Source organism: Myodes glareolus, chromosome 19 (assembly GCF_982192425.1).
Source record: "Myodes glareolus chromosome 19, mMyoGla1.1, whole genome shotgun sequence".
NCBI classification, from domain to species: Eukaryota; Metazoa; Chordata; class Mammalia; order Rodentia; family Cricetidae; genus Myodes; species Myodes glareolus.
Genome location: NC_142044.1, coordinates 28,979,515 through 29,005,995, shown reverse-complemented (window position 1 = coordinate 29,005,995; position 26,481 = coordinate 28,979,515). Strand labels below are relative to the sequence as shown.

The window sequence follows — 26,481 nt, the reverse complement described above, 5'->3', positions numbered from 1 at the left end:
CAATTGAATGTCCATTCTAAGTGGTCAGTGAGTTCATTCATGGAAACTATACTTTGATCATTATGTAATAGCATTTTTTCCAATTCTGAGCATTCATTTGGGTTAGCCCAGAGAGACATTAAAATAGAAATAGGTTGATGTTTTATCTACAAGTGACCCTTCTACCCTACGTGGTCTCATGAAGATTTCACTGATTGTGGCTGGTGAATACTCTTTAGATTGCACATAAACCAAGCATATCAGGAATGGCATATATAGCATGTTCAAGTGCTTCTGATCAGCTTTATTAATGTAACAGTGTGTGATGAATTGACGGTGAGAATGTCCCTTGAGGTGGACTTTCCTTTTAAGATGCCTTTGTTCTCTATTCCCCCTGGTGCTCTCACCTCCAGCCGTTTCAGCTTGTCCTTTCTGCAGAGGTCCAGCCTGACAAGAGCTCCGCTAAAAGGTCTCAAACAACAGGACATTTGCTGATATGCATGCCCAAGGTAGGAAATGGCATTTGGACAAACTTCACGTCTGAGTTTGATGGTTTTTGAAGGAGTGTGACTTTTGGGGGCTAATGATGACTTCTGATTAGTGTGCCCTTAGCTGAGAAAACCAGAAATACTCTTACCTCTGCTCAGGTCCGAAAGCAAAGGCCCTCAGAGGAAAAATTTCTGAGACTGGGGTGTAACTGGGTGACTCATCCTTCCAATCTGATCACTTCTACAGACCAGAGTCTGTGTAGTACTTGCAGTGACAGATCATATGGTTCTTTTAAGTGAGACTGGTCCTGATGATCCTGTCTACTGCATGGGAGTCTAGCTGGCCTTGGTTCGCTAATAATACTGTATTTGATTTCTCAACAGTCAGCTTAATAGTTTTATAACTTTGGGGAAGTTACTAACACTTCAGGCTTCTAGTTTTTATGATTTTTTCTCTGCTCTTGTAGGCTAGGCTGGCCTCAAACTAACAGAGATCTGCCTGATTCTGCCTCCCAAGGGATTAAAGTCGTGTGCCACCACCACCCAGCCAGTTTTTATAATTTTTAAGAATGAGAATGTGAACAAAACTTACAATATAAATACCATTCTGTGATGCTGATAATATAGCTTTTTAATAATATAATACATTATTTTCCTTAAATTTCATTCATTTGAAGGAAAGTAGTTGATGTTCTATATTTTCGTATGGCAGTGGTTCAGTTCAATACATTTATTGAATGCCTGCCTGCTGTCAGCTTCCAGTTTGATGATTAATATGAATAAGAATTGTTAATGATTCTAATTGGGAGACATGATTATAAGTATATAATCACAGTCTGAGAAGAAAACAATTAAGGAGGCATGAGCTAGAAATAGTGGAGTTACTGGCTAATTTGATAAAGAAGCGTGTGACCAATTTGGAAGGGTCAGCTGGCTGTGATTCATGGGAAACAGAACAGCCAAATGGCAAGGAAACAAGGAAGGTGAAGCACATGTGTGACTGGAAAGTGATTCTGTGTGACTGCAGCAAAGGACAACTGTCAGAGAGGACAGGAAAAGCGAGCCAGGAGGCACATCAGAAAGCCCCGTGGGTGACCTCAGACCCAAGCTCCCCTCGATACAATTTCTTAGTATGGATGTGTTAGAAAAGCCAGACAGGCAGCCCCTGGAAGAATCCAGGTAGAAGAACAATTCAGTGTGGTGAGCACATACTATCAGCAGTCAGATTCTGTTCCCGGTGCTGAGTGAACCAAGGGACCACAAACAGTTAAACAAAGGAGATTATTGTTGAAGGAGCTAGGCCCCATGCTGAAGATAAAACATACAGTAACATTAAGAACTCCTTTAGATGGAAGGATCAAGAACAGCACCTATAAAAACATGACATTTGTGGTAGTTTAGGATAGGAATAGCCCACATAGGCCCATATATTTGAATGCTGGGTCACCAGGGAGTGTTACTGTTAGAAAGGATTAAAGGGATTAGAAGGTGTGGTTTTGTTGCAGTAGATGTGGCTTTGTTGGAGGAAGTGTGTCACTGGGGGGGTGGGATTTGAAGTTTCGGAAACCCACACCAGGTGCAGTGTCTCTCTCGGCCTGGAGATCAGGAAGTAGATTGCAGCTACTTCTCCAGTACCACGTCTGCCTGTGTGCTGCCATGCTCCCCGCCATGATGATATTGGACTAAGCCTCTGAAACTGTAAACAAGCCCCCAGTTAAATGCTTTCTTTTATGAGTTGCCTTGGTCATGCTGTCTCTTTGCAACAATAGAACAGTGTCTAAACAACATTTAAATTGAGACTTGAATGATGTATTTGATCCATTTATGGAAAGGTATTGTGCTAAGTAGAAAGAATAGTAAGTAAAAAGAAACTGATGGAAGAGAGGCTACTGCATAAAAGAAAAATCCAGTATAATTGAAACCGAATGAATGAAGTAGAAAGAAGATGCCAGAAATGCTGGCAGAAGGAACTTTCACATAGTTTTCTGGGCTATAACAAGTAATATGAGATATTAGTCCAAGGACCAAGGACACTCACTGATAGCTATTCAGCAAGAATTAAAACCTATGTTTGTATAAAAGATTTATTTGTTAAATGGTGTGTGTGTGTGTGTGTGTGTGTGTGTGTGTGTGTGCGCGCAGAGCCCAAAGTGGCCAGATGGAGGAGTCATATCCCCTGGATCTGGAATTACAGGTAATTGTGAACCTTCCACCATGGATTCTGAGGACCTAAATCAAGTCCTTTGCAAGAGCAGCATACTCTCTTTATGGTTAAGCCATCCTTTCAGCTCCACAAACATTTTATTTTTTTTTTGAAAGTAATTTTATTAAATTATAAAAAGTTTCCATTTACGCCCCTCCTCCCAACGCCCTCCCACTCCCCCCCTCCCTCTCGTCCTCCCTCTTTGTCCCCAAGGGAAGTCAGGGTCTCCTGCCCTGTGGGAAGTCCAAGTTCCTCCCCCCTCCCTCCAGGTCCAGGAAGGTGAGCATCCAAACAGACTGGATCCCAAAAATCCAGTATATGCAGAAGAAACCAGTCCCAGTGTCATTGTCAATGGCTTCTCAGAAAGACTGCAGGCCAGCCACATTCAGAAAATCCGGTCACATTCAGAGAATCTGGTTGGATCACACGCTCGTTCAGTCACGGACCATCTGGCCTTGGTAAACTCTCATTAGATCCGACCCCTTGTATCAGTGGGTGATAGTATCCCTTGCAGTCCTTCGTCATTTTCTTCCTTCTTCTGCTCCTCATTTGGATCTTGGGGGGCTCAGTTCAGTGCTCCAACGCGGGCCTCCATCTGTATCGCCATCCAACGCCAGATGAAGGATCTATGGTGATAAGCAAAATATTCATCAGTATGGTCACGGGCCAAGGCCGGTTCAGGCACCCCCTCCTCTGTCCAGAGAACAATCTGGGGATCTCTCCTTGGACCTGGGATCCCATATATAATCAAGTTTCCTGTAAACTCTAAAATGACTCCCTAAGTTGAAATATATTCTTCCCTGATCCCACATTCATCCTTCCTCCCTTCCCCCCATCTCGGTCAACCAAGCTTTCTCCATTCCTCCCCTACTCCCTTCTCTCTAACCCTCTCCCCTTCCAACAACCCTCCCACCCCCCCCACCCCCCATGCACCCAAGGTTACCTGGGACTCTTGACTATTTCCTACCTCCTGGCGGATAGCTAAATAATCTTCATCAGGTTCGTCTTCTTATTTAGCTTCTCTAGGATCACGAATAATAGGCTCAAAGACCTTAAATTATGGTTAGAATCCACTTATGAGTGAATACATACCGTGTTCCTCTTTTTGGATCTGGCTTACCTCACTCAGTAAAGCGTTTTCTATGTCCATCCATTTGCATGCAAAATTCAAGATGTCATTATTTTTTACCGCTGAGTAAAACTCTAATGTGTATATGTTCCACACCTTTTTTAACCATTCTTCTATTGAGGGGCACCTAGGCTGTTTCCAGGTTCTGGCTATTACAAATAGTGCTGCTATGAACATAGTTGAACAAATACTTTTGTAGTATGTTTGGGAATCTCTAGGGTATATTCCCAAGAGAGGAATTGCTGGGTCCTGAGGGAGGTTGACTCCCAGTTTCCTGAGAAACCGCCACACTGATTTCCAAAGTGGCTGCACAAGTTTGCATTCCCACCAACAATGGATGAGTGTTCCCCTCATTCCACATCCTCTCCAGCATAGGCTATCATTGGTGTTTTTAACTTTAGCTATTCTGACAGGTGTAAGATGGTATCTCAAAGTGGTTTTGATTTGCATTTCCCTGATCGCTAAGGAGGTTGAGCATGACCTTAAGTGTCTTCTGGCCATTCGAAGTTCATCTGTTGTGAATTCTCTGTTCAGATCAGTACCCCATTTTTTAATTGGGTTAATTAGAGTTTTAGTGTCTAGTTTCTCGAGTTCTTTGTATATTCTGGAGATCAGACCTTTGTCTGATGAGGGGTTGGTGAAGATCTTCTCCCAGTCAGAAGGCAGCCTTTTTGTCCTACTGACAGTGTCCTTTGCTTTACAGAAGCTTCCCAGTTTCAGTAGATCCCATTTATTCATTGTTTCTCTTATTGTCTGTGCTGCTGGGGTCCTACTTAGGAAGAGGCCTCCTGTGCCTAAATCTTGTAGACTACTTCCCACTTTCTCTTCTATCAGGTTCAAAGTGGACGGATTAATGTTGATGTCTTTAATCCATTTGGACTTGATTTTTGTGCATGGTGATAGATATGGATCTACTTTCATTTTTTTACAGATTGACATCCAGTTATGCCAACACCATTTGTTAAAGATGCTTTCCTTCTTCCATTGTATACCTTTAGCTCCCTTGTCGAAAATTAGGTGTTCATAAGTTTGTGGGTTAATATCTGGGTCTTCTATTCGATTCCATAGGTCGACTTCTCTGTTCTTATGCCAATACCAAGCTGTTTTCAATACTGTAGCTCTATAATAGAGTTTGAAGTCAGGGATGGTAATGCCTCCAGAAGTTCTTTTATTGTATAAGATTGTTTTGGCTATCCTGGGTTTTTTGTTTTTCCATATAAACTTGATTAATGTTCTCTCAAGGTCTGTGAAGAAGTTTGATGGGATTTTGATGGGGATTGCATTGAATCTATAGATTGCTTTTGGTAGAATTGCCATTTTTACTATGTTGATTCTCCCAATCCAAGAGCAGGGGAGGTCTTTCCATTTTCTGGTATCCTCCTCAATTTCTCTTTTCAAAGGCTTAAAGTTCTTGTCAAATAGGTCTTTCACATCCTTGGTTAGAGTGACCCCAAGATATTTTATGGTGTTTGTGGCTATCGTGAAAGGTGATGTTTCTCTGATTTCCCTCTCCGTTTCTTTATCCTTTGTGTATAGGAGTGCCACTGATTTTTTGGAGTTGATCTTGTATCCTGCCACGTTACTAAAGGTGTTTATCAGCTGTAGGAGTTCTTTGGTAGAGTTTTTGGGGTCGCTTATGTACACTATCATATCGTCAGCAAATAACGAAAGTTTAACTTCATCCTTTCCAATTCGAATCCCCTTGATCTCCTTATGTTGTCTTATTGCTATTGCTAGAACTTCAAGCACTATATTGAAGAGGTATGGAGAGAGTGGACAGCCTTGTCGTGTTCCTGATTTTAGTGGAAAGGCTTTGAGTTTCTCTCCATTCAATTTGATGTTAGCTGTCGGCTTGCTGTATATTGCTTTTATTATATTTAGGTATGATCCTTGTATCCCCAGTCTCTCCAACACCTTTATCATAAATGGGTGTTGAATTTTGTCAAACGCTTTTTCAGCATCCAATGAAATGATCATATGATTTTTTTCTTTCAGTTTATTTATATGATGGATTACATTGATAGATTTGCGTATGTTGAACCATCCCTGCATCTCTGGGATGAAGCCTACTTGATCATAATGGATGATTTTTCTAATGTGTTCTTGGATTCGGTTTGCCAGTATTTTATTGAGAATTTTCGCATCGATGTTCATGAGTGAGATTGGCCTGTAATTCTCTTTCTTGGTTGTGTCTTTGTGTGGTTTTGGTATTAGGGTGACTGCAGCTTCATAAAAGGAGTTTGGCAGTGACTTTTCTTTTTCTATATTGTGGAATACATTAAGGAGTATAGGTATTAGCTCTTCCTGGAAGTTCTGGTAGAATTCTGCATTGAAACCATCTGGTCCTGGGCTTTTTTTTGGTAGGGAGATTTTTGATAACAGCTTGTAGTTCTTCACGACTAACAGGTCTATTTAGATTGTTCACCTGGTCTTGGTTCAACTTTGGTATATGGTACTTATCTAAAAAAATGTCCATTTCTTTTACATTTTCCAACTTTGTGGCATATAAACTTTCGTAGTAAGATCTAATGATTCTCTGAATTTCCTCCGTGTCTGTGATTATGTCCCCCTTTTCATTTCTGATCCTATTAATTTGCAAGTTCTCTCTCTGCCGTTTGATTAGTTTGGATAGGGGTTTGTCAATCTTGTTAATTTTCTCCAAGAACCAGCTTTTTGCTTCATTGATTCTTTGAATTGTTTTCTGTGTTTCTATTTTGTTGATTTCAGCCCTCAGTTTAATTATTTCCAGTCTTCTACTCCTCCTGGGTAAATCAGCTTCTTTTTTTTCTAGAGCTTTCAAGTGTGTTGTTAAGTCTCCAATGTGTGCTTTCTCTGTTTTCTTTAGGTGGGCACTTAGTGCTATGAACTTTCCTCTTAGCACTGCTTTCATTGTGTCCCATAGGTTTGAATACGTTGTGTCTTTGTTTTCATTATATTCAAGGAAGACTTTAATTTCTTTCTTTATTTCTTCCTTGACCCAGGGGTGATTTAGTAGTTGACTGTTCAACTTCCATGAGTTTGTTGGCTTCCTGGGGGTACCATTGTTGTTGAATTCTAATTTTAATCCATGGTGATCTGACAAGACACAGGTGGTCACTAATATTTTTTTGTATCTGTGGAGGTTTGCTTTGTTACCAAGTATGTGGTCAATTTTCGAGAAGGTTCCATGGGCTGCAGAGAAGAAGGTATACTCTTTCCTATTTGGGTGGAGTGTTCTATAGATGTCTGTTAAGTCCATTTGATTCAGTACCTCCAGTAAATCTCTTATTTCTCTGTTAGGTTTCTGTCTGATTGACCTGTCCATTGGTGAGAGAGGAGTGTTGAAGTCTCCTACTATTAGTGTGTGTGGTTTGATGACTGCCTTGAGTTCTAGAAGAGTTTCTTTTACATATGTGGGTGCCTTTATATTAGGGGCATAGATATTCAAGATTGAGACTTCTTCCTGATGAATTGTTCCTGTTATGAGTATGAAATGTCCATCTCCATCTCTTCTGATTGATTTTAGTTTGAAGTCGATTTTGTTAGATATTAGAATGGCCACACCTGCTTGTTTCTTAGGTCCATTTGCTTGGAAAACCTTTTCCCAACCCTTTACTCTGAGTAGGTGTCTGTCTTTGTGGTTGAGGTGTGTTTCTTGTAGACAGCAGAATGTTGGATCCTGTTTTCGTATCCAATCTCTAAGTCTGTGCCTCTTTATAGGTGAGTTGAGACCATTGATATTAAGTGATATTAATGACCAGTGATCGATGACTCCGGTCATTTTTTTGGGTAGTAGCGTGTATGTGTTTTCCTTCTTTGAGTTGTGCTTGTGAAGGGTCGCTAGATGTCTGAGTTAATGTAGGCAGTGTTGGGAATGTTGGATTCCTTGGGTTGTGATTTTCCTTCTAGTATTCTCTGTAAGGCTGGATTAGTAGCTACGTATTGTTTAAATTTGTTTTTATCCTGGAATATTTTGTTTTCTCCGTTGATAGTGAACAATAGCTTGGCTGGGTAAAGTAGTCTGGGTTTGCATCCATTGTCTCTTAGTTTCTGCAGTACCTCTATCCAGGACCTTCTGGCTTTCATGGTTTCCATCGAGAAGTCTGGTGTAAGTCTGATAGGTTTACCTTTATAAGTTACTTGACCTTTTTCCTTTGCAGCTCTCAATATCCTTTCTTTAGTCTGAATGCTTTGTGTTTTGATTATTATATGACGAGGGGATGTTTTTTTCTGATCCAGTCTATTCGGTGTTCTGTATGCTTCTTGAACCTTCATAGGAATATCGTTCTTTAGGATGGGAAGGTTTTCTTCTATAATTTTGTTGAGTATATTTTCTGGACCTTTGAAATGCAATTCTTCTCCTTCTTCTACTCCTATTATTCTTAGATTTGGTTTTTTTTATTGTGTCCCACAGTTCCTGAATGTTTTGTGATGAGAATTTGTTGGATTTGCTGTTTTCTTTGGACAGAGTGTTTAATTTCTCTATGGTGTCCTCAGAGTCTGAGATTCTTTCTTCTATCTCTTGTATTCTGTTGGTTAAGCTTGTTTCTGAAGTCTCTGTTCGTTTACCCAGATTTTCCATAGCCAGCTGGCCCTCGGTTTGTGATTTCTTCATTGACTCCATTTCAGTTTTCAAATCTTGAACTGTTTCTATTACCTGTTTGATTGTTTTTTCTTGGTTTCCCAGAATTTCATTTACGGATTTACTCATTTCTTCAAACTTTTTGGTATATTTCTCTTCCATTTCTTTACTCATTTCCTCAATTTTTTTGTTATACTTATCTTCCATTTCTTTACGGCAGATTTTCACCTCCTGTTTAAGTTCCTCTATTATTTTCATAAAGAAGCGCTTAGAGTCGATTTCTTCTATTTCTTCTGGAGTAGGGTGTTCAATTCTTCTAGTTTCGAGCTCCCTGGATTCTAGCAGTGTCATGTTGCCTTTCAGGTTGTTGGAGGAATTCTTGCATTGGCGCCTGCCCATCTTCCCCACTCTGGATGAAACTCCTCAGCACTTTCTGGATAGAACTCCTCAGCACTCTCTGGGTAGGACTTCACAGCACTCTCTGGATAGAGCTCCTCAGCCCTCTCTGGGAAGAACTCCTCAGCAGGGCAACAGGGCTAGCTGGTCTTCCCAGGACCCAGGAGACAAAGGGCCCGCAGCAGTGGGGGGAGGGGAGGGGTCCCTTGGAACACCGAAGACCCTGCCACAGAAGCTGAGGGGAGAAGGGCTGTGCTCCCTTCCCGGACAGGCAGGCAGGCTGCCCAGGCTAGCACCCACTCACCTCTCTGGGAAGAACTGCTCAGCAGGGCAACAGGGCTAGCAGGTCTTCCCAGGACTCAGGAGACAAAGGGCCCGCAGCAGTGGGGGGAGGGGAGGGGTCCCTTGGAACACCGAAGACCCTGCTGCAGAAGCTGGGGGGGGGCTGTGCTCTCTTCGTGGGCAGGCAGGCTGCCCCGGTGAGCACCCACTCACCTCTCTGGGAAGAACTGCTCCGCAGGGCAACAGGGCTAGCTGGTCTTCCCAGGACTCAGGAGACAAAGGGCCCGCAGCAGTGGGGGGAGGGGAGGGGTCCCTTGGAACACCGAAGACTCTGCCGCAGAAGCTGAGGGGAGAAGGGCTGTGCTCCCTTCCCGGACAGGCAGGCAGGCTGCCCCGGTGAGCACCCACTCACCTCTCTGGGAAGAACTGCTCAGCAGGGCAACAGGGCTAGCTGGTCTTCCCAGGACTCAGGAGACAAAGGGCCCGCAGCAGTGGGGGGAGGGGAGGGGTCCCTTGGAACACCGAAGACCCTGCCGCAGAAGCTGAGGGGAGAAGGGCTGTGCTCCCTTCCCGGACAGGCAGGCAGGCTGCCCCGGTGAGCACCCACTCACCTCTCTGGGAAGAACTGCTCAGCAGGGCAACAGGGCTAGCTGGTCTTCCCAGGACTCAGGAGACAAAGGGCCCGCAGCAGTGGGGGGAGGGGAGGGGTCCCTTGGAACACCGAAGACCCTGCTGCAGAAGCTGGGGGGGGGGCTGTGCTCTCTTCGTGGGCAGGCAGGCTGCCCCGGTGAGCACCCACTCACCTCTCTGGGAAGAACTGCTCTCCACAAACATTTTAAAGAGGTAATTCTGTCTTCTGTGTGGATAAAGACCCCAAGGGTGAAAAAAAAATTGACTGAGAAAATAAGGAAGTGAGAAGTCTCTGCAGTGAGGGAGCCCTATTGAGAGCTGCCAGACAGGTGATGAGTCACCACATTGAGGATATATTTTGATGGAGGAAGTCAAAGATGCTTTAACTAACAGGCGTATTCCGGTGCCCTATCAGCTGGGGAGGGCTCTGAAGGATTTAAGCTAAGCGGGTCACAGTTTCGTGTAGTGATTCTAAAAACTTAATGCCATGGGGCATCTAGCTGAATTCTTAGGTAGGTGTTTACATGTGTCTGCCTTGAGCTCAGTAGAAAGAACTGGTCAGAGGTAGAGAACCGGAAATTATGAGCATAGAAATGGTAGGAAAAGGGAGTGCTAAAAAAAAGGCTTCTGTGGGCACAGGTGGTGTGAGTTCATGAGCAGCAGAGGGGACATAGCTACACTCTGAGATCAGCCTACAGCTTTATTGTGAGTAAGCTGTGAATTGCAAGACTCATGAAAGTACCAGGGACGTCTAGAAGATAAACCTTTTCAAGAAGGAAGCTGAGTCCACGAAAGACACCAGTGTGCTCACTGGATTTGTCAAAATGGAGGCCACAGTGCTGAGAGCCATCTCAGAGAAGCCTGCCAGAATTAGAAACACAGGGGAGAGAAGGTTCAGACAGCTAGTTTTGGAAATTTTGCTGAAAATGGGAATCAAGCAACAGGCCAATGGCTACCCAGGGATGAAGAGTCAAGGGTGGACTTCAAGACTGGAGATTGTTTATAAAAGGGTCACTGAATGTTGAGTTTATAAAAGGGTCACTGAATGTTGAGTGGAAACCGAAGCTAAGGATCCAGTCTGTGTTCCCCTGGTAGATTAAAGCCCTGGCATTTATAACTGCTGCAGGCTGGAAGGATCCTCTCTGTTTGCTTTCAGATTTTATGCAATTTTCCTTTGATCTCGAGGTTGAACATCAGAAACATAACTTAACATAGTCTTATCATAGAGGAGAACTCTGAAAAAGATTAAGGAAGGATGCTTTAAAATTTTTGCTTGTTATAAGCTACTGAGAGAGCTGAACTGTTTTCGTCTGTCATTTGTAGAATCTCACCTCACAAACTGACTTTAACTATAAAGAAACAATTTTGTCTTTTATAGGAAGGTAGGAGAAAGTAGAGAGTCTCTAAGTGGGTAGAGCCAAGGACCTTCTGAAATGTCAGCTTATTTTCAAAGCAACTTCTCCTGTCAGATGAGCACAGGCAGTAGCAGGCGTTACACTTCCTGCCCAGCCCCAACCTTACTTGACTTAAAATGGGCAGAATTCAAAGACACATGGAGAGAATCTCTCATCACCTTGGAGCAAAAGTCCCTCTAGAATAAAAAAACAGTCCAACTAAATGGAGAGTCTGTCTAGTCTTCTTGATTAGCTTCACCCTGAAACATAAAACCATTTTGGCCAATGGGCTGGTGACAAGTTTGATTGATCTCTCCTTAGACGTCATCCCTTGTGCTAAGGTGAGGTTACCTTCTTCACTGCCCCTTAGGTTTCCAGGAGAAGAACAGAGAAACCAGTAATGGGCTTTCTTTGCCAGAGAAGGAAAGGATAATGGGAAGGAGAGTGTCTGTTAGGAAGAACATAAATTTGATTAGCCAGTAAAGCTTCCACAGTGATTGAATAGTCCTTCCTTTTCCATAGCCAATTTTCCAACAGATTGACCATAGATAATCAATTTTGTATTTTTTTTTCCTGAGGCAAAAAATAGAAAGTGAAATTTGTTGTCAGGCAATAAAATAACAAACACTACTGTAAGGATTATGCTGTCCTTGGTGGCCACAACAAACTAAAGGAGTGTGCCTATATTAACTAGAACATCTGCAGGGAAATCTAAGAGAGAGCATAATTACCTCCATACTCAAAAGAGACATGTGTGTGACATCATGATCAGCAACCCACCCCCAATTGTTTGGAAACTTCTATTATAACTGACAATATAATGATGAAATGGTAACTGCTATTCTTTGCTGGGGTGGGGTTATTCCAAGACAGGGTTTCTCTATGTAACAGCTCTGGCTGTCCTGAAATTTGCTTTGTAGACCAGGCTAGCCTTGAACTTACAGAGAGCCACCTGCTCTACTTCCCAAGTGCTGGGATTAAAACCCAGTGCCATCACTGTCTTTGTAGTCTGTCTTATGAGCCTTTTAAAAGAACACAGCCTCCTGTTTGCATTTACCTGTTGCAATTTGTCTTGTTGTTGTTTTGGGGGTTAGTCTTACTTCCATAATGGAACGAGACTTAAATTCAGGATTTTTCTACCTTAACCTCCTGAGGAGTAGGGTTTCTTCTTTTCATATTTGCCCTTGTGTTTCATGTTAAAATGTAAGAACTGTAGCATATGTAGCATGGTTAAGAGTAGAATCTAGGTGAGATGGTGCACGTAGACTGTGTAGAACTGGTTCTAGTCTGTCTTCAGAAATAGATTTAGAAAATGTTTTTCTTTGAGGGATTATCTCCTAATATCATGAGAGAGGGCAACCAGGTATAGATTAGCCATCTTGTACCACTGCTCCATAAAAGAGGAGTCACTAAAATCAGACCTCAGAGAATAAACACCTTTTGCCTAAAATTAATAGTTGTTCATTCATGACCATATAAACTTGACAACAAATATTTTTTTTCTAAGAATCATCAAATGCTAATGAATAAAATTAAGTTCATTTATATTATGGTTAACGTGAGTGTTACTGAAAACTAACACCTTCATAATACTGCTTCTAAGTAAAACATTTAAAATACTGTCATTGAACCCAGTGAGGTATTCCATGTGTCTGGATTTGTTGACTTATGAGGAAGTTGCATGAGTCTGGTCTGCTTTATGATTACTAAGAAAAACCCTTGGAATATTAAAATGTATTCTAAGAATAAACCTCAGTATAAATTCATGAGTAAATTTATTTTAAAAATAAATTTTTGTGCATGTAAATCTATATCATAACTATTATATATACTATTATATATATTCATACAAAGGTAAATGCATGTTTTCCATAGGGTGGTTTAACCTGGAGAATATCATGCTAAGTGGGACAAGCCAGGCACAGAAAGGACATGCGCAAGATTCCTTAAGGTGGAATGTTTCTGAAAATCAAATATAGAGAGATAGAAAACAAAATTATGGTGAATATGGTGGTAAAATGGGTAAAGACCAGGAAAGTTGGAAAGGGCCTATGACTGGATAAAATACAAAACTTTTAAGAGAGTAAGGGATGGGTTGGGAAAGACAACAGAACAAAACAGAAGGGAGAATAATATCGAAAAAAATGAATACCAAGAAAAGGGGTGAAGGCAGAGAGATGGGATGGGAGAATCAACCAAAACAGAATATGAAAACTCAATGACTCAAAGATGTTTACATAATAAATAAAAATGTATTGTCTCACCTAAAAACGAATAAAAACCAATTCAATCAGACATGGCATTTCAGTTCATTCATAGAATATTACCGTTAGCATGTAAAGCGAAACTAGGATTTCCAGGATATCTAACATAGTCTTTGTGTCTTAGACTGCTTGGGTCGTCTAAATCAGAGTGTATCATGAGTTGATGTCCAACAAGTCTGTCGGTGGTGTATTTGTAAAGAACAATGTGAAAGGCTGGCCTGCTTGATTGAACATGGCAATGACCGTATCATGTGGATTTGTGGAAATTTGTGTTCATTTTCCAAAGACACAACCCTTTTTATTGAGATTTAAAAAATCAGAAATATGTTTTTCTTTCTATTTTTCCAGTAAGTAGGAATTGGATGCAGGGCTTGGTACATACTAGGCAACTGCCCTACTATTGAACCGCACATCTTCAACCTTTATTCTACAATTGTTTTCACTGAGACATGCTCTTACTAAGTTTCCTGGTCTATCCTTGGACTCACTGTGCTGCCTAAAATAGCTTTGAACTTACAGTCCTATGCCTCAGCCTCCTGAGTTGCTGCAATACAGATCTGAGCTACTAGGCCTGGCTATGTAGTAAACACATCTTTTGGCATTTTTCACGATGTCTAGATTATATTTTTCTCTTTTCTTACTCATAAAGATGCTCAGATCTGTTCAGAGTACTGACCAGTAGGCAAATTCCACCAGCTTAAGTCTGTTCATGTCACATAGACCAAGGCTAAATTTTCTGTTGCTAAACTCTTTGGGAGCTTGGCTCTTCGTTCCTGGAAGGAGCCACTCTCGTAAGGTGCCCTGTCCTTCAGATTTCTTCTCAAGTGTTCTCTGATCAAGGAGGTGGTTCCTCATCCCCCCCACATGCATTCTTTTTTTTAAAAAAAAATTGTTTCATTGAGCAATATATTTTCTTCCCTCTCCTCCCCTCCCCTCTCCTCCTCTCCCCTTCCTTCCCTCCCCTCCCTTCCCCTCTCCTCTCCTTCTACCATCTCCCATGATCTCCATTCTCCCAATTTACTCAGGAGATCCTGTCATTTTCTACTTCCCAAGTAGATTAGATCTATACATGTCTCCCTTAGGATCCTCTTTGCTGTCTAGGGTCTCTAGGATTGTGATTTGTAGGCTGGTTTTTCTTTGATTTATGTCTGAAAGCCACTTATGAGTGAGTACATATGATACTTGTCTTTCTGGGGCTGGCAATGTTCCTTCTGTTTCTACTGTGTGGAACAATTTGAGGAGTATTGGTATTAGGTCTTCTTTGAAAATCTTATAGAATTCCATGCTGAAATCATCTGGCCCTGGAGTTTTCTTGGTTGGGAGACTTTTGATGATCGTTTCTATTTTTTTTTATCAGTTATAGGTCTATTTAATTTACTTATCTGGTCTTGATTTAATTTTGGTAAGTGATATTTATCCAGGAAGTTGTCCATTTCCTTTAAGTTTTTCAATTTTGTGGAGTACAAGTTTTCAAAACATGACCTGATGATCCTCTGTATTTGCTCCGTGTCTGTTGTTATGTCCCCTTTTCATTTCTGATTATTGTTAATTTGGATATTCTCTCTCTGCCTTTTGGTTAATTTGGATAAAGGTTTGTCTATTTTATTGATTTTCTCAAAGAACCAACTCTTTGTCTCATTTACTCTTTGTATTGTTTTCTTTGTTTCTATTTTGTTGAGTTCAGGTCTCAGTTTGATTATTTCCTGTCATCTAGTCCTCCTGGGTGAGTTTGCTTTCTTTTGTTCTAGAGTTTTCAGGTGTTCTGTTAACTCACTAGTGTGAGATTTTTCCAGCTTCTTTATGTAGGCATTTAGTGCTATGAACTTTCCCCTTAACACTGCTGTCATTGTATCTCATAAATATAGGTATGTTGTGTGGTTGTTTTCATTGAATTTTAGGAAGTCTTTAATTTCTTCCATTATTTCTTTCTTGACCTATTGATGATTCAGGTGAGCATTGTTTAATTTCCATGTGTCTGTGGGCTTTCTGAAATTGGTGTTGCTGTTGAATTTTAATTGTAAGCCTTGGTGATCCAATAAGATACATGGGGTTATTCCAATTTTTTTTTTAATCTGTAGAGGTTTGCTTTGTTACCTAGTATGTGATCAATTTCTGAGAAGATTCCAGAGGGACTAAGAAGAGGGATATTCTTATATGTTTGGATGGAATAGTCTATAGATGTCTGTTAAGTCCATTTGAGTCATAACATCTCACTGATTTTCTGTCTGACAGACCTGTCCAGTGGTGAGAGGGGAGTTTTGAAGTCTCCCACTATTAGTGTGTGGGGTTTAATGTGTGATTTAAGTTTTAGTAGTGTTTCTTTTACATATGAGGGTGCCCTTGTATTTTGGGTATAGACATTCAGTATTAAGATTTTCTCTTGATGGAGTTTTTCCTGTGACTAATATGAAATGTCTTCTAAAAATATGGAATGCTTCAAACACTTGTGTGTCATCCTTGTGCAGGGGTCATGCTAACCTTCTCTGTATCATTCCAATTTTAGTGTATGTGCTGCCGCAGCAAGCACCCACCTGCATTCTAAAAGATGCTTCTCATTCTGCTGACTTTTTCCTTATAGCATTTATTGCCTGGTAGTTTCCGTCTCTGTCAGTTTCTCCCTGACAAGAATATAAGCCTCTAGAGAACACATGGTTTTGCCTTTTCCAAACTGCCTTATTGCTGTGACCTAAACTAAAGCCTGTATTTGATGTATTCAAATATATATCAAATATATATATTTGAATGAGTGAATACAGTAACTGAATTTGAATTTTTAAGACATTCTCATTAACATCCTAATTATCAACTATCTCGAACTATTTCACATTTTCCCCATTTATATTATTCAGATAGTATTTAAAATAAACCTATGAGATTCTGCCTCCAAAAGAAGCCCACTGTGGTTTCTGTTGCCACCCATCAGACACGATGGAATGCAATGATTAAAAGCACAGCCTCTGGAGTTAGAGCGCCTAAGTCAAATCTTGTTAGTTTTTCTCAGCATCTGTGTGACCCCTAGAAAATTACTAATTCCTCTGTGCCTCTGATGCCTCATTTATAAAGTGATTGTAATAGTTCAGGCCTCAAGAAGTTTTTGTAAGCATGTTATAAACTGATATAAAACAAAGCACCCAGAACAGTGTTTGGAATATAATATTATTTGTATTTAGACATGCATAATTTTGATTAATATTGCTTGTTACTATTTATTAATATTGTACTATAATATCAGTTAATATTGCTTTGTAATTAGTATCTTAGCCCACTCCCTGTGGCCTATAACAGGATGGCCTGGTTTGGGTAAGTTATGAAGAAAGCAAGCTTATTTGACTCGTAATTCTAGTTCTAGAAGAACAAATAGTGCAAGAATCTGACAAGGATCCCCTGGCTAGATGGGAACCTGATACATGAAGCTGTGTGGAACGTTCATGGGATTGGAGACAAAGGGCAATGGGCAGAGTACCATGTGTTAAGAGAATCAGTAAGAAAGTGGAGAGGTCCCAAGCTTGCCCATTTGTAACAGACTGCTCTCGGGAACTAATCCTCCATAAGACTTGCATGATCCCTTCACAAAGGGGCCCTGCCTCAGTCACCTCTTAAAATCACCCTCCCACTTCTGGTATGATTACATTGGGCAATAGACTTTGATAGGGATAAACCACATCCAAGCCATGGCAGTTTCTGAGAATGTGCTGTTTGTAGATTGTAGGTGGGATGAATGGATGTATTTACATTATGAAAACCTGAAACACAATAGCGTCCTTCTCCTTTGTGGTACTTCTGTCCCTCCGAAGGTTTCGTCTTTCACCGGTCTGCTATGCATAGTTGCTGCACATGTGTAACTTTTTCGGAGAGATAATCTTAGTTGCTATTCTGAGCGAGGCTATTCTTCACAGTTTCCCAGAGCGTATGCTCGCCGTCCAGCCCATTTTCCAGATGTGTCGTTAGACTCGGCAATCTGTACATGATGGTCTTCTCAACATTCACCTGGGGATGTTGGGCTTGCCGTCTCCCCACAGTCCAGCTTAACAAGATTCAACTGAAATTTTGCATGCACTGAGAGGCCTTGCTCACTTCAATCAGGTTAAGCTGGTTCATTAGTTGAACTCCCATCTATATTTCAGTTGACAAATTATAGGAGTGCTCCATGCTTCATGATTTCCTTTGGGATGTCTTTTAGAATAATTAACTGAGATTAAGGAAGTTGCTGTTTGAACTGATCAGCAAAATGCATTTCCATTTTGGTTGGTGAACATGTCTGTCTCTGCTTACACCAAACACAGGAGATGAAGGTCGCATATTAAGGTCCAAAACAGACCATAATTGCATAAAACCTGGACTACCTTCCTCCATATTACTCAGACACATGTTTTTCTACGCACATAAGCAAGTGGTATAGCCGACATAGACTCACTCTTATTCTCTGATTGTTGTGTGGGCCAGGAGTGCTCACTGGTCACCTCACAGGCTTGTCTATTGCATTCAGAGTGCTATTCTTCTATTTCTGTTTTGAACTCATTCCTGAAACTTCCATCCCTGAGAAAATGGAAACATTGAAAGGTTATCACCACCGACTTCAACCCTTTTAGTCCTTCTTTTGCCCTCCCTTTTTCTAGTTGTGTAAACCTGTGGTCTTTCCCACATCTTTCCTCCCAGGAGGCTTAGATCCTATTTCCACTCAAGTTTCAAAGAATGATTTCATTCCCCTTTGGCAATTCTATTTCTCTGTACTGTTTCAGTGAAGTTTGTTTATCTGGATCTTATACTAAAAACATCCTGGAAATACCTTCTTTCTAAAAAAAACAAAAATAGAAAATGAAAAACACCCTCCCCTGTATCTATTGCCCTTGTCTGGTTTATTATAGGACTCTTAAAATGGACCTCTTCTATTCATATATTATATTTTCATTAACTAAATTTGTTCTCTGAGATGGTTAGTTCTAATTGTCAACCTGATGCAACTTAAAATCACCTGGCAAAAGAGTGTTATTGAGGAATTATCTAAATGAGGTTGGCCTGTGAGCATGTCTACAGGGGGCTGTTAATTGATGTAGGATGGCCCAGTCTACTGTGGACAGCATCATCCCCTGGGCAGTTGAACAACATGAGGAAGGAGGAAGCTAGCTGAGAGCAATCAGGGAAGCAAAAATGTATTCTGTCTTAGCTCTTGATTGTGACTGCCATATGACTAGCTGCCTGCATTCCTGCCTTAACTTCCCTGAAATGATAGGCAATAAATTGGATTACAAGTCAAATAAACCTCTTCCTCGTTTATGTTGCTTTATATCTCCATATTTTATCACAACAACCAAAATAAGCTCGGAGGATTAATTGACAACTTTGTGCCTGTATACAGTGCATTCTGGCTACTCTCTGACCTCACCAACCTTGCCAACACCTCCTCCACCCTGCAGCTCCATTTCCAATTTTAATTTCTCTTTCATTTTGCTTTGTGACCTGCTGGACTTAACCAGGCCCATCTTATGTTCACAGGTATGGAACTATCCTGTGGAGTTTGGTGGGCTTATCAGTGTGGGTATGTCTGAAGTTAATAGCTTCCCTTTCCACCAGAATCCATTAATGGCCAAGTAGTACAGCATGGAGGGGTATTGCTCCATTAGCCTTGCCACTGCATGGAAGAGCAGCTTCTGTGAATTCATGACTGAATGCCTGTGGCATGCCTAGAGAATAGCACCCTACTGCCCTTCTCCCTTTCTTCTGGTCCTTGAGTTCTTTTGCCACATCTCCTCTGATACTCCTGAGCCTAGACTTGATGGCATAAATGTCCTGTGATATAGCGTTGTACAATCAATTGTCCCTTCTCAGTACACTGGGCAGCCAAGAGTCTCTGTATTATGACCATTCACTGTAAAGAGACAGTTTTCTGATTAAGCTAAGAGTAGCGATTGTAGTTTGATGTCATGTACATTTAGCTAAATGATGGTATTTGATTCCCTCCTAGGGCTCATGACATCCACAGGCATAGGTTTCCCTGTGACTTCAACACCAGACATGAATTCCTTCCTGCAGAATGTTCCTCTTAATGGAAAACCACCATTAAGAGAGCTGTTGGTTGCTGCCTTAATGGTTGAGGCACTATTGTAGCAGTGGACATATCTTGCCTGGGTTGGTTTGTAGTTCATAGGACTCACAGGTGGATAAGACTGCCAATACCTTTTCTTCCCTACTACCTACATAGCACCTTTCAGCATTATGAAAGCTAATGCAGAAGGAGACAGGTTTTTCAGCTCAGTTCTGCATTAACTTCTCTATATCTTATAACCAAGGTATGTGGTGTCTTATCATTTCATTCTGGTGGACGACCAAGAAGAATAACAAGAACATGCAATTTTAAGGGCCTCTGGGTACCCTTTAACCAAAAAAGAAAAAGTAAAGAAAAACTCATAAAAACAACATAGCTGTTCCTGTGGGTTTTGTTTAATAATCCATGACTTCTAGGAGTCGTGCTATCCGGTCAAGCAAAAGAGCTCGTCTAGTTCTTACATTTTAGTTTATATTTATAATCAACTTGCAGATAGTAGGTTTCCCTATGACTTTTTTCATATGTTCTTCGTTTTGATTTCATATGACCCCTTTCCCTCCTATTGCCCCCAAACCCCCAAACCCCCAAACCCAATTAATTCTTTATCTCTCCCGTACTCTGCCCTCATCTGCCTAACTCCACTTTCTTAAAGTATTCACCACCCAGTAGCTCCTTTCTGTTTTCCTGGCTTTCAATAGGAGCTCCAAGTTCAACACACAGATATAAAGAGTGGAAGTTAGGATTCACATAGGATAAAGAACATGTATACTGGGTCTGGGTACCTCACTCAGAGTACTTTTTTTCTTAGGTCCATCTGTTGGCATTCAAATTTCAATTTTATGTACAGCTCAGCAAAATTCCATTGTATATGACACAGCATTTTCATTATTCATTCATCCATTGATGGACAGCTAGGCTGGTTCTATTTGTTAGCTATTGTGCATAGCTAAGTGTGGATAAGCAAGAATTTTTGTAGTGGTGCATAGATTCCTTTGGGTATATGCCCAGAAGTGATATAGATTGGTCACATGTTAGTTCCATTTTTAGCCTTTGAGAAACCATCATACCGATTTCCGTAATGACTGAAGCAGTGAGCAAAGGTTAATTTTTTTTTCCCCACATCCTCGCCAGCATTGCTGTCACTTGATTTGGTGGCTTTCCTCACACTCCTTCAAGCCAACTCCAGTAAGGGATTGTTTCCCTAACTGGCCTCCCCTGAAATATCTTCTTGAGGTCTGCAATCACCGACACTACTATCTCCTGTGACCATTTCTCACCCTCCACCCATCTGACCCATGTGCAGGGCTTTTGTTTGTGTGTTTGCTTGTTTGCTTGCTTGCTTGCTTTGTTGCTTGCCATTAAGCGGCCCCTCTCCTCACTTTTCTTACGCCACTCTCATGGGGTGTCTCCGAGTGTCACTGAATGTGTCTGCTCCCTGGCTGTATTTGAACAGTAGAAATTGGATGCTTCTTTCTCATACCGTAGCCTGAAAGTGGGAGTGTTCAATTTCATTCCTAGACAGTTTCTGTTCCAGTATATTTGTTTTCTGCATAATTTTACAACTTTAAATGTCGCAGAGCTCCATCATCTGATAATTTCCAATAAATAATGAGGAGAAATAATTAGTGAGGAGAGTTAAAATCTTAGTAGCTTTAGTACCTAAGAGTATAATAAACAATTTATGTTCACTGATCCAGTGGAAAGGCTGAAGATAAACCTTGCATTACAGTTATTACACAGAAAGCAGCTGGATTTCAGATTTAGTCAATGAGGGGGCCTCTTTTATATGACCTCCCACTTTGAAATGTGATTCTGAAGGATTATAATTTCAAATCAAGACAAGAAATAAGCCATTCCTCCAGAGGTCTTGTGAATTGTCATTGTATCTTAAAATGGTCTTCAAATTGGGCCTTGAACATGAAGAAATGGAATCTCATGTAAACACTTTCTACAAATTACAAATGGAAATCTGTTCTAGAGGTATGATGTAAGAGCAAAGATTTCCCCCCACACAACACATGCACTCACATGGTCTTTTATGATGACTCAACTCTTTTATGTTTCATAATGATATGTGCTCAGTTCAAGCCATTCTTCAGATTTTGTTTTATCTTAGATTTATGTGGTACGATCTTTTCTTGCAGTGCAATAATAACAGCTCCCAGTTAGTCACATAGTTATAAGGGCAAACGGCTAAGTCACTGAAGTATGTTATACTCCTAACCTAGGATGTTCAGTAGGCCATGTTACTAAGTGCATATTCAACTGCATGCAGAGGTAATTTCCAATGGGTTTATCAGGACATGTGTTTTAAGGAGGATATTAGCTTGTTTCCTGGCTGCCCATCAGCTCAGCCCTGAAACAATCACACAGAAACTGTATTAGTTAAATCACTTCTCTAACTTCTTATTGGCTAACTCTTACACCTTAGTTTAATCCATTTCTATTAATCTGTGTATCACCACGTTGTTGTGGTTTACCGCCTAAAGTTCCAGCATCTGTCTCCGGCAGGGCTACATGGCTTCTCTCTGCCTCTGCCTCCTTTCTTCCAATATTCCGTTTAGTTTTCCCTGCCTACTTATGTTCTGCCCTATCAACAGGACAAGGCAGTTTTCTTTATTAATTAACCAATCATATGCACAACATACAGAAGCTTCACATCAGACTTGGCTTCATTGTGGGTTGAAGAATGTTGATTTACTTCAAATGAATATCCAGCACACAGAGATAACCCAGACACTGAGAACATCTGTAAGATACTGTAGAAACCCAGTGAGTGTTTGAATCTGGCCATGCCAGCTTGTCGCTTTTCTGCCTGGAGGTAATAATCAGAGTTCCATGGATATTGTAGCTACTAAATTACAACCCACAGTTTCATACTTATAAACACATCTTAAATTCTGACTTCATAGGAACTGAATATTAGGCATTTGAATATAGCAGTTGGTTTTAAAAGTGAAGGGATAATGGTCAAGAAGTAGGGAAGGGAAGAAACCAAAACACAGTTCTATATTAGACCAACCACCCTGGTAAGGAAATTAGAGGATGTTGTAGAAAACACATGTATCAGGACATTTTTACCTGAGAAGGAATGTCAACTAGGATATCTGTTCACTTCCAGTTTAAATCCAACGGCTGTTGCTGACTGCTACCTGGTGTGAGGTGGTAGTTATGTGATAAGCTCCAAGTACTTTGGTTGTTCTGGTGCCATAGACTATGCACTCCTGTGTTATTTCAGAGAGAAGACCCAAGCGGTAGAGGTGGAGGTAATGGTGTATGAGAACCTGTTAGAGGACACTGCAAGTCCAAAGGGTGTGGTTAGGAGACAGATAATGTCTCCTTTAGACACTGATGCTAATTAAATGTGGATGAAAAGGTGAAACTTGAAATGTCTTATAAGAAACCAGAAGCTATAAAAATTAAGAAATAGGTACTTACTGTTTACTTTAAGAGTCTCTGATTCTTAGGGTTTTTTTTTTTTCTGGGTGAGACTGGAGTATGCTTGAGTACCAGGCTGGTTACTTACCCACATTATTATCTAACATGAATGGCACCACTGTAAGTAGAGGCAGTAGGCCATGTGTACTGAGCTGCCATTTGGATGGACAGAGGACTAATTTCTGGACATTGTTCTTGTCTGTGGCTCAAAGGCCCCTCAAACACTGAGATGTTTTCCAAAGGTAATGCTCAAAAAACAACTCAGGATATATCCTGATATATATATGTATATATATATACACACACACACACACACACACATATATATATATATATATATATATATATATATATATATATATATATATGTTAGTTGTGCATGTCCCTTTTATCACCTAAAATCCAGTTTCCTGGCAACCAGAAGTGGCATCAGAGTCATGTGGTTCTGACTTTCCTCATTAACCCCCAGTTTATAAGCTCCTAGGAAATATTCCATTGTTCTGCCTCTCTCTCTTCCTCCATCCACCTCCTAACCTTCCTGTTTTCCCCTGCTAAGGCTTCACAGGTTCTCAATGTTAGGTCTCTCGAATTTGCTCATTTCATTGCCTCAGTTCAATTAACTGAACTTTATCTTTTCTCTATAATCCCTTCCTGGCCAAAACTTTCACCGTTAAAAGAATATTGTGTCTATTTATCAATTGGACACATCAGATTGTCATCAGTAGTTACTTGGGGATGATTTTGCTCTATTCAGATAGAAGACATACATAGACAAAGCACAGCTCCCTTAGTGTTGGTAGCCCTGAGTCTAACAGCCTGGACTCACAAGCCCAGAAATATGCAACACAAGGCTCTGAGAAACTGAGACTTATGGTTATAGTCTTTAGAAACCTGACATCTGTCTAGGTGCTCAGGACAGAGCATGCTCTAGACTTTTAAAATCATTGTCCTATAGTTCTAGACCCTGTAGACTCAAGGCTCGCTCCTCTAAGCCTTCAAAGCCAAAGGCACATACATGTAGGTATTATGTCAAGAGCTATTACTTTGCAGTTTGAGCGTCAACAGCCCAGCCCACAACCTTGTGCTTAAGTTCCCAAGGTTTGAGTCTTAACACCCCTAACTTTGAATCTTTGCCCACTGTCAGCGGCCCTTTGTGCTGCTGCTAGATGGATGTAGGACTAAAAGCCCGGGGAGTTGTCTTTTTTTTATACAATCATTTTACCTCATTCTACCTATGATGAAGATTGCAAGTAAATAAAAAATGATTTAGGAGAACCTCCATTATGCTTGTCGCTGCTGCTTGACTGATAGGGTGTATTGGAGATGCCTCTTGGACTAAGCCCACAAGTCCTAGAAGTGACTCTCTATAGCTGGAAATCTCAGCCTTGCATGCGAAAGTCTGTCAGCGCCACCTATCACTTGCCAGCCTTCAGTACTTACCAGCCATCAGCCTTGCATCGCACCAATCATGGGCTTTTTGCTGATTCACCAGGGATGTGCTATTCCCTGCTTCCCAAGGGGGACCAATGACAGGACGAGCAGTGTCACCGGAGTCTTCCAAATTAGCACGCTAGCCTGGAGGAAGGCCTCCCGGAGCAGGGGTTGTACTTTGGGCAGCAACTGTGGTTTGGGAGGCCCTTGAAGCTAGAGTGACGTTTCCTCAGAGTGCTTATGAATGTGAAAAAAAAAAAAAAGACTTCCCGAGGGACAAAAACAGGGGCTGCTTAACCTGACAGCTTCTCACTCACAGCAACCAAGCATAAAGGAAAGATCTGTCAGCTGTCATTAGGGGAAGGAATGGCCTACTCTTAACTAGTTGCTTTATACATCACTAAACAGGAAAAATTAGAGGGTACTTCACACTAAAAACCTAAGAAATGATCACTCTTAGTAGTATTTAACAGTGCTGTCTCTAAGCACATACCCTTGAGATGGGTTGAATTCCTCTAATCTGCCTCTAGATGAACTATGTTGTGAATCTGTGTTTTTCAATGGAGCCTTAGCTTCTTAATGTGGGAGTGCCAGAGGATGGGAGGTGTTTAGGGCGGGCATAGGGGTGGAGCACTCACAAATGGGTTCCTGCCTTCATTCAGGAATGGATTCCCTACTGCAGAAGTGCAGTCCTCTGTTCTCTCACACACCTAAACTGTCTCCCTCCCCAACTTCCGCCATACTATGAGGTAAAATGGAACCCTTGCCAGATGCATCCCTTAATCTTGCCCTTCCCTGCCTCTAGACTATGAGCCAAAACAGACCTCTCTCCTCTTCAAATTACCCCGTCTGGGTCAGGTACTGTTATAATAACCCAAAGGGGATAAAAGCATGCTTATCTTTCGGTGCCCAGCCCTCAGTTTTCCACATAGCCCCTCTTGCCCACGAAGAAGTGCCAATTGACAAGAAACTCTGTCCCACGAGTTTTCAGGCTCAGAAAAGATACCCGTTTCTCTGTTTTGTGTTTATTCCTCAGACACATTGACCAAAGTGGAACCTTGTCATTATTAGTTCAGCAACCTCATTCCACTTGAGGGGAAAGTGGCAGCAACCCTTATTACAAAAAAAAAATATTATTAATTTTGTAGTCGCTTGATCTTTCATCAGACACAATTAAATCAATAGTTTTTAGGAAAGCATAAATGACATTTTCTTTCTTTTGATCACTATGTCTTTCTTTATTGCATTGATCTCAAAGAGAAATTTAAGAAATCTTCCATGGAGATAAAAAAGGAGCAGAGTAATCAGATCAAAGCATAGCCCAACACTGATGATTCCATGTGCTTAACTTTCCACATAAAGAGTGTAAAGCACTGGAAAGCCCAACACAAAGCCCAGTGTAAAGGAAGCTGGAAGGAGAGGAGACGCCTGGAAACAAGGTTCATCAGAGTTCAAGAGAAAGATAGGCCTCCATTGGAGAGGAGACCCTCAGGGTGATACAGCCGTTGCTCTCGGGAGGGAAAGAAGAGAAGAAGGGATCACAAGACTAGGGCGCCCTGTGATATTGAGGGCAGTAGTTCTGGTCCAGGATCTGGCTAGCCTTCCTTTCTCGGAACGTCTGGAAACTTTACAGTCAGAAAGGACTGGCATGACTTTCCCAGTAAGAGTCGTAGGTACCTGTTCCCTGGTTCCCTGCTGTTTTACAACTGTGTAGCATCCAGAAATGCCCATGACAACCTGGGAGAGGCTTAAAAGCAGCAGCATGGACGTCACCACTCACACATCTGGCCCTCTTTAACCCCTGCTGGTGCTGTCCGCCATGCAGAATCTGGCCATCTCTACCTTCAAAGAGTTATCTTGCCAACATCCTCTTTCCTGGCGCCTGTGGCGGCCTTTAGGTGAGCCTTGGTTCCTCTTTAACCCAGCACATCTCGGAAGCTAAGGAGACCTCCATGTGGAAATGAGATTAGGACCTTGTTCCTTTTCTCCTCAGGATAGACAGTCTACGACTGTCCCAGAACAACTAGGTGACTACTCAGAGTCCTTTTAGGAGAACCTTTATTGTACTTAACTTTGCAACATGAAGAGGTCTCTTGGACTAACCCCACAAGTTGAAGAACAGACTCTCTATATCTAAGAATAATGGCTTTGCACATGGAAAGCTCTCAGTGCCACCTGTTACAAGACTTAAATGCTTGCCTGTCACATGCCTTGCGTTACATTCATCACAGGCTTTGTGCTGA

At 41.3% G+C, this 26,481-nt stretch overlaps 1 protein-coding gene and 1 non-coding gene across 2 annotated transcripts in view; one reads left to right on the top strand and one right to left on the bottom strand.

The window, feature by feature from the left end:
* Positions 1-26,481, top strand: part of Dnaaf11 (dynein axonemal assembly factor 11) — a 110,887-nt gene that overhangs the window by 56,108 nt on the left and 28,298 nt on the right. Inside the window, exon 10 of the mRNA XM_048457208.3 lies at positions 393-488. Coding sequence (XP_048313165.3) covers positions 393-488 — 96 coding nt within the window. The remainder of the gene's footprint in view (positions 1-392; positions 489-26,481) is intronic.
* On the bottom strand, positions 15,747-15,853 carry LOC125415277 (U6 spliceosomal RNA). The gene has a single exon (XR_007236593.1). It is a non-coding gene; the product is annotated as a U6 spliceosomal RNA (small nuclear RNA).